A 7,738-nucleotide genomic window follows, 5' to 3' on the forward strand; every position below is an offset into this window, starting at 1 on the left:
TGTAAATAGAGACCTGGAGTCTTGCTGTACACCTCAAAGAGCCATGGCAAAGAAAGGGGCTTGAAAGTGAAACAGGAGCATGACCAGGTAGCCCTGGGCTGTTGGTGTGAGCTGGAGCTTAGGAATGGGTCCAGTGGTTGAGTTCTGGGTTTATTACTACCAGAGCTATCCCCTGTGGATCAGGGAAGGGAGGTACAGGGATTAAAGCCCTGGTGATAATTGATGACATGCAGGCACATAACCAACTATTTCACTGGAAGTGCTGCTCTGCAAAGGGCGATGGCTGAAACTCTTGCTGGAGTTGGAGGCTGAGGGACCCATGGAGTGCCCTGGGGCCAGGGTTTCCCTGCAGTGAGAAATCCCTAGCAGGTATTTTGTCACAAATTTGCATTTCGATGCGAGGACCTCAAGTCTTCTCGCTTCTGGGGTCGTTAATGCAGGGATTGGACTTGATCCTATGGGTCTTTTCCAGCCTAGTTGGTTCTATGGCTCAGCGAATCCTTGGTGGTCCTCCTTGCCTGGATCTACGCCTGCTGGGCTCAGCACCTATGCCCTAGTGCTGATTTATCATAGAATCCCAGACGGGTTTGGGTTGAAGGGACCCCAAAGCTCCTCCAGCTCCAACCGCTGCCACAGGCAGGGACACCTTCCACTGGAGCAGCTTGCTCCAAGCCCCTGTGTCCAACCTGGCCTTGAGCACTGCCAGGGATGGGGCAGCCACAGCTTCTCTGGGCACCCTGTGCCAGCGCCTCAGCACCCTCACAGTGACCAGAACAGAGGCTTCATTCATCAGGAGGTCTTTATTAGCAAAAATAAACGGTTTCTTTTCATACAGACAAATATGCAACAGTTCACGTGGTGACAGAAGCCGTGGCCAAGGCCCAGCATGAAGCCCCCAGGGAGGGAGCTGCTGATGCTCTTGCTGCAGCTCCAGGGCTGTCCTTGCTTCTCCTGAACCTACAAAGTCAAGGTATTTGGTGGAAAAATGACTACAGAGGTGGCTCAAAAGGAGCTTAATGTGTCCCGGTACCAGAGTTAAATGAAGTTGTGTACAGTTGGCTCCCATGCTATCTGACTGCTTCCAGTAGAAGGAGCGACCGACAGAGCAGCATTCCTGCTTGGAGCTGCCCTTGCTCTGGGATAACCAGTTCCTGCATGGGCAGGCTGCCAGCAGGAATGCCCTTCTGTCACCATAAATGTACAAATAATATAAATGCAGTATAAATAGCCTCTCTTCAATGGTAGCTTCCAAAGCAACAACAAAACTGACAGTGTTTCGTCACATTGATGCCCTAATACTTCTAAATATTAGAAGCAAATGCCTCTGGGTTAAGGCATTTTCCCCTGGCTCAGTGTCCTGTAGCTCTCATTGGGGGCATGCAGGAGACTGGGGAAGGGGAGCCCTAAAATCAGATGTTCTTGGGGGCACTGAAGCTGCTCTTGCTTCAGCCACCCCCCTGAAGCCCTTGGCTGCTGCAGCTCCTCATTCATGGGCTTAGAAACAACATGAGCTCGAGTGCTGCATGCAGCTTTAAGCATTTGAATACAAATTACACAGGCCACCTTAAAATGGTGGTTAATGAAATACCCTTTACCTTCTAAAAGCAAAACCCCACAACAAACCAGCAAGTAAAACCCAATCAGAGACTGGAAAACAGTTAAAATTAACCTTTAGGAAGTGCAGAGGGGCTGACCCAGCAGCTCTGGAAGTCAGGCCTTAGCAATGGTTAAGTCAAGTTCTATTAGAACCAAACATTTCATTCTTATTACTGTATTTTTAGTTTCATCTGGACTAATCTATAGGCTGAAGTCTAGAGCAGGGTCAACTGAGCTCTTGCTGTGGCATCATCATGTGCAGGTCCTCCTCCTCCTCCGCCTTGCTTTTCGTGCCCAGGATTAAAAACTGCCCTTGGTTATATTTCCAGTTATTTTGCTCTGAGCAAGGCTGTGGAATTTTGCATATTTGGAATATTTCAGTGCCCAATTCCACCAGCAGATCCAGTGACGTGGTTGTGCATAAACCCATCCGACTGCACAAATAAATAGAGGGATAGAATGTGATGAGATTGCTTATTTGCTTAACGTTAAACTTGTTCCGTTTCAGAGCTGGAATTGCTCCTGATCAAGGGACCTGCGCTCAGGGTAAGCTCTGCTCGTGACCTGCTCCCTAGAAGGACACTGCGTTGGGTGTTTTAAAGCTATGAATAAAATAGCACAATCGTAACCAGCATTAGAATAGTGAACAATAAATAGTATTTTTACAAGCTCTTTCTCCACAGGACGTTGTAAACACAAAACACTGAGGTATCGGAAGTAATAAATAGTAAATTCAGTTTTTAAATACTAAACTGGAAGTGAGTGACCTGAACCCTAAGAAATAACTTAATCTCTCGCGTGCTCGTGCAGCCTGAGGTGATTTCTGGCAAACCAGCAGGGTTTGGTGTGCAAGATGCAGACCCGCAGGCGTTTTCACTTCCTTCTCTTCAACATCAAGTACTCTTCGATGTAGTTGATGAAAATGTCAAACTCTCCCATAGCCTTGTAGACTCCGTTCTCATTCATCTGCAGGCGAAAGCCAAGTCTAAGTCTGGACGTGATGACAGAAGTGATGCGTGGTCGCTAGATGCAGTCCCCTTCCACTGACATCTCTGCCCAACCCCTCAGGGCAACCCGCCCTTCAAGCATCACTCTCAGGGTTTCCCTGCCTTAGGTTTTTGTATTACTGAGCACGTATTCTGTATAACTGTTCTCTGTTAGGCTGAAGCCAGCAGGAAACCCTGCTGCCTCGCTTGTGACACCAGCTCCTCCCAACCCAGCGTAGCCACGGGAGCGGGGACCTCACCTTCTCGAACGTCTCCTTGATGTGCTTTATGGTTTTGCTCCTCTTCTCGCACGTGAAGAATCTGTGCTGCAAAGGGACAAAAACAAGGGCTTCAACCACACGGGTTTCCTTGTTTCCTTCCCGGGCCGTGCAGCGCCGGCTCTCCCCTCCTCCTGCCCTCGTCACTGCCGCCCCACTGCTCTCCACCTTCCCCTGCCCCATGGCGCTCTCTGGGCAGTAACCGTGGCTGCTTTGCACCATGCGCTGATGAAAGGAGCCCGGTGTGACCCAGCCTGGGACCCTGAGCCTTATCCCAGCCCCTTGCTTTAAGCCCTGCAGTGCTCTCTGCCCCTGGGCAGGGTTGTTCCCGTCTGACTCAGCCTGTGGCATGTGATGGGGTTACAGTCACAGCAGGCGCGGTTTCAGGATGCGTTGCTGCAGACCGATGATGCTCCGCACCCAGGTAAGGGACGGACCCTCCACCCCCCGTCCCCTTAGAGCCTCTGAATCACTGTTATTTAAGTGATGAAAGCTGGAGAGTAGGGGCTAGGAGAAACCCCATCCCTATGGGATCTGCCTGCTCCTCCACACCATCCTAACACTCGTTCTTTTGCTCCTGTAGAGACCCAGCACCTGCTCCCCATCCTGCTGCTGGTCCAAGACTGGCCCAGCCTCTCTGGACCATTGCTTTCACCCCCCCCGTGATGCTGAGCCCCACTCACACAGCGCCTCATCGTCGCCTTCAGGCTCAGCAGCAGGTTGCCCAGGTCACCCATGCTCTGCTGGTGGTGCGTGCTGGTGCTCATGGCGCTGGGCAGGACCTCCTCCGTGTAGAACCGCATCATCTCTGACACCGACTGGCACCCGAAGCTCCCCTGGGATGGAAGGAGGTAACTGCAGTGGGGCTGGCCACCAGCACTGGGGTATGTGGGTGGTGTCAGAGCACTTGCAGCACATTAGAACCACTCGCTGCAGCTGTGATGAACCACACATCAGCCCTGCTGCAGGCACATGTGTTAGTGCATGCCTGGAGGACTGTCCTTATGTGACATTAGGAAATGTCCCAGTTTCCAATCTGCCTCCTTTGTTACAAAACACTGGCCAAAAGATGGAGAAGGATAAGGGGGTTAGATAAGAATTGTAATTCTTACCTTAAAATCATCCAGCAGTTCAGAGCTGAGCAGCTGGATGCTAAGTTCGTCATCTTTTGATTGCTGTAGAAGGATGCAATGGGAACAGGAGTTACATTTCCAAGCGATCATTTTGCTTTGCATTCATGGCTTCACGGAAGCAAAGGGCAACCAACTCCGTAACACCAGCTACAGGTGTACTGGTGTGCGCCAGTTCCTTGGTCAATAATCATAGGACCATGGAATGGTTAGGAACTTCTTCCCAATAATCTTGCAGTGCAACTACTGCTAGGTCAGGACAGCGAGAGAATGACCTTACAAACATCAGTGCTGCTGATTTCATTAGTGTGAGGCTCCTCCTGCTGCTGCCAGTGCTGCAAACCCTCCTCAGCTGCAGAGGGTGTTGATGTAAGAGGCTGTTGCTGATGCAAATAGCTCTTCATATAGGTCCCAAGGTCATGGCAGCCCCTGGAAGCCAGGCACCTGCCCCAGCCTGGCTGCTCAGTGGGGCAGGAGGGTTTAATCCCCCTGGTTTTGTGATCTCTAGGTCTTAAGTCAATGGGGGAAAGGGGTCTGCAGAGGGTGTTTGTTCTTGTGGTGCCTCTGCACCATCAGCTCAGGAAGACCAGAGAGCTGCAGAAGACCAGAGACCCAAAGCATCACCCTGCAGCACCAAGGTACTTACAAGCTTTCCTGAGAGGTGAGAAATGTTCCTTCCCAACACGTAGTGAAAGATTTACAGCAAGCTTTAAATCTAAAGTCTTGGCTGTGCTCATTGGGTGATAAATATGGGCTATGACGCTATCTTGAAGTTTAACCTGGAGAATAGCCTTGTTTTATTGCTAAAGCACACTGAGCAGCTAAAATAGCAGCAATGATGTGACCAGCCATCTCTGTCAGCATTGATGCCCTGAGTATATCTTGTGTTGCTTTCTCAGCAACCCTGAGGCTCCTGTCAGTCACCTTTCACAGGTACCAAAGCAAGTGCTAGTTATTGTAGTGTTTCTCCAGGCTTAAAATACCATGTTCAGGCTTTTGTGGTTCTTTCAAAGGAAAAGTCTGTAGCAAAAGATTTCCCTTTTCATCTAGCATTCTCTCCAGCAAGGCTGGACCTTGTTGCCTTGAAGAAGGGACTATTTCCTTCCTATTGATTCTGTCTGCAACATTTAGGGGGAAGTCTGGCTAGTGAGGTTGGCAAAGCTTCATTATGAAATCTCTTGAATTCATGGTAACTAAAACTAGGAAGAAAACCTTTGCATGTTGTCTCTCAGCAAGCAATGAAACCCAACTTCTGCTCACCCCCATCAGCCCATCGCGTAACACCCAACCAAACTTGTGCTAGGAAGAAAGCCGTCTTCCCCCTCACCCCACAGCACACAGCAGAGCAAGGAGGAGATGGGACTTGCAGGCTTCTACTCACAAAGTAATCCTTGATTTCCTCAAACTTCATCCTCAGCTCCTTCAGCTTTGCAGGCAGGAGCTCTGGGAAGTGCAGGCAGCTGGGCTCAGCCGGGGAGCTGCTGGTAGGCAGGGTGCAGGCAGCCAGGAGCAGCAAGGCCAGGGCTGAGGAGCAGGGCTGCATGGTGCGAGAGGAAAGCTTGGTCCAGCTCTCGGCTGAATTTCCCAGGAGGGGAATCGAAGCAGATCTGCAGCCTTCACCTTGATGGAGCCCCTAATTTATACTCTCAAAACATCTCTCCGTTTCCTCTCCCCATTTCCTGGCGAGCAATATTGGGGTTTTAAGTCATTCATTAAAACAAAATGTCACTTGGGTTTCCCGTCATCTTGGGTTTCCTGTTCTCTTGACCTCCCTCCTCTCCTCACACCCCATCAAATCTTTTTGTGCTTAGACTCTGCATTTTTTGTTTTTGTCATTGCTTGCTTCTTGTAAATTTAAATGTGGCTGAAGGGGAAAGCTTCAGAAATAATGCAGAGAGGACAAGGCGCTGTGTGAGGTTATTGCTGCCTTCTCACACTGCATTTTTAGGTGAATGCCTTATTGTTAGGAGGGGATAAAGTGTTTCTGTTTTTAAACCTGCCCCTATCAAGCCTGCACTGAGGATCCCCAGCACCATGCATAGATCAGCAGCATTGCTTTTAGTGAACCGGCATCAATGCACTGCCTCCCCTTTTGGCATTCTAATGCTATGCTGCAAATTCATATTATATATATATACACATATAAAACAGATAATAGTATACTTAAATCTCAAGCTTTAATATGTGTTTTTTCCCAGTTAATGCCTATACCTGCTGAAGTCAATGAGTTCGCACTGCCTTCAGCAGGCTCCAAGGCTGTGCTCCCAAACTTCCGCTGGTGTTGTGTCTGAATGCTGCTGGGATTAGGTCTTTGATGGGCTGGGATGCAGTGGGAAAGCCCAGGCTGGCTGAGATGTGGGATGTGCTGCTGCTCGTGTCCCTTAAGCTGCATGGCTGCATCCCTGGAGCAGGGTTTGAGCCACTATTGGTGTGCAGAGCTGAAGTGTAAGGTCATGGCTATTCATGTTTCTGCTTTAAGATCCTATTTCATTTCCTAGAAATAGACCCAAACCCTATCCAAGGAGCCCAGTGCTGGCTCTGCGAACTGGGTGTACTGTGTTCACTGGGACTTATTGTCCCAGCTCTGATAAAATTACCATTTCAGAATGGAAGATAATTCTTCTGACGTCTCTCTTCCGCTTTCCCCCTTTCCTGCTCTCTTTGTATGTGTTGGTACGCCTCCCCCTGCTTCCTTGTGATAAAGATTTCACCGGCAATCCCTTATCCATGAAAGTGAAAGGGGAGACGAATTTGGCTTCTCTGAAATCAGGATTTTCTCTGAAAGCTCCCCTGCTACTGTGAAATAGCACATTCCGCCCAGCCTGCCTCAAGTCCATTCCTTTGGACAAATCAGTTCAATTCTCATCACTTTCCCTGCATTGAACTTCCTTGAGTTCAGTTTGCAATCCCCTGTGAAGGAATTTGTTGCAAAAAAAACAAAAGCTGGAAAATGCAAAGTCCTGTTTGTGACCATATATTTAGTCTTATTTAGATTGTATTTTTAGGGGAGGAAGTAAGGAATGTCTGGTGTGCGTATGCATGAGTAAGAGTAAAGGGAGTGAAACATCAGTAATCAAAGGGTTTGAGGAGGAGACAACATGGGATTTTGTGTTCTGATTTGTTTTCTTTTGTTGTTGATGTTGCCCCTTCTAGAGGAGCGGGGGAGGCCTGCTCCCAGTGAATCACTGCAGGCACACTTCGTCATCTGAATCACAGCGTGTGTCATTTATTTGGTGACCCATTTTATTTCCCCTGCTCTAAATGCAGCAGTGCAGTTTCTCCCCCTACCACCAGCAGAAGCTGTGAGAAAGGAGAAGAGCAGGACCAGTCCGTGGCTCAGACAAAAGTGGTTAACTTTAAACTCAACCTGTTTCCATTGGGAGAATCTCACCTTTCCCTGCTGGCTCCCCCCTGGGAGATTCTTTGCTTCTTTCATAGGCTCATGGAATGGTTTGGGTTGAAGGGACCTTAAAGCTCATCCAGCCCCAACCCCCTGGCTGTTTAGGTTTCATCAAAACTGATGTGGGAAGGCCAGTGGGTGAGCTGCTGTCAGGAGCAGTGCCCTGGCGTGGGTCTGCATGCAGCCTGGGGTAAAGCCGAGAGCTAAACCAGCTCCATAGCCCAGAGCTAAACCTGCTCCTTTCAGTGAAGGCTGCAGCCCCAGGCACGTCTCTGTAAGCCAGGTCCCCTGCAGCAAAGGGGTCCCTCTCGGCCCCGTCCACAGGCTCAGGTGCTGGTACCTTTGTGG

The 7,738-nt window shown here is 49.5% G+C and overlaps 1 protein-coding gene across 1 annotated transcript; it reads right to left on the bottom strand.

Moving 5' to 3' along the window:
- Window positions 1-2,435: 2,435 nt before the first annotated feature.
- Window positions 2,436-5,648, bottom strand: IL10 (interleukin 10). The gene is made up of 5 exons (XM_057400730.1): window positions 5,372-5,648; window positions 3,973-4,035; window positions 3,544-3,696; window positions 2,843-2,908; window positions 2,436-2,562 (listed from the first exon to the last, which is right to left on the bottom strand). The coding sequence occupies exons 1-5, from the start codon at window positions 5,531-5,533 to the stop codon at window positions 2,470-2,472; spliced, it is 537 nt and encodes a 178-aa protein (XP_057256713.1). The 5' UTR covers window positions 5,534-5,648; the 3' UTR covers window positions 2,436-2,469.
- Window positions 5,649-7,738: the final 2,090 nt, after the last annotated feature.

This window comes from Pezoporus wallicus, unplaced genomic scaffold (assembly GCF_028554395.1).
Source record: "Pezoporus wallicus isolate ANWC-B61680 ecotype Strahan unplaced genomic scaffold, APGP_CSIRO_Pwel_v1 scaffold_7736, whole genome shotgun sequence".
In the NCBI taxonomy this organism is placed as follows: domain Eukaryota; kingdom Metazoa; phylum Chordata; class Aves; order Psittaciformes; family Psittacidae; genus Pezoporus; species Pezoporus wallicus.

Coding starts and splice junctions, on each gene's coding strand:
- IL10 (XM_057400730.1), bottom strand. CDS start 5,533: ATGCAGCCCTGCTCCTCAGCCCTGGCCTTGCTGCTCCTGGCTGCCTGC. Junction 4,036..5,371: donor AGGAAATCAAGGATTACTTT/GTGAGTAGAAGC, acceptor ATCCTTCTACAG/CAATCAAAAGATGACGAACT. Junction 2,909..3,543: donor AGGCGACGATGAGGCGCTGT/GTGAGTGGGGCT, acceptor GTCCCTTTGCAG/CACAGATTCTTCACGTGCGA.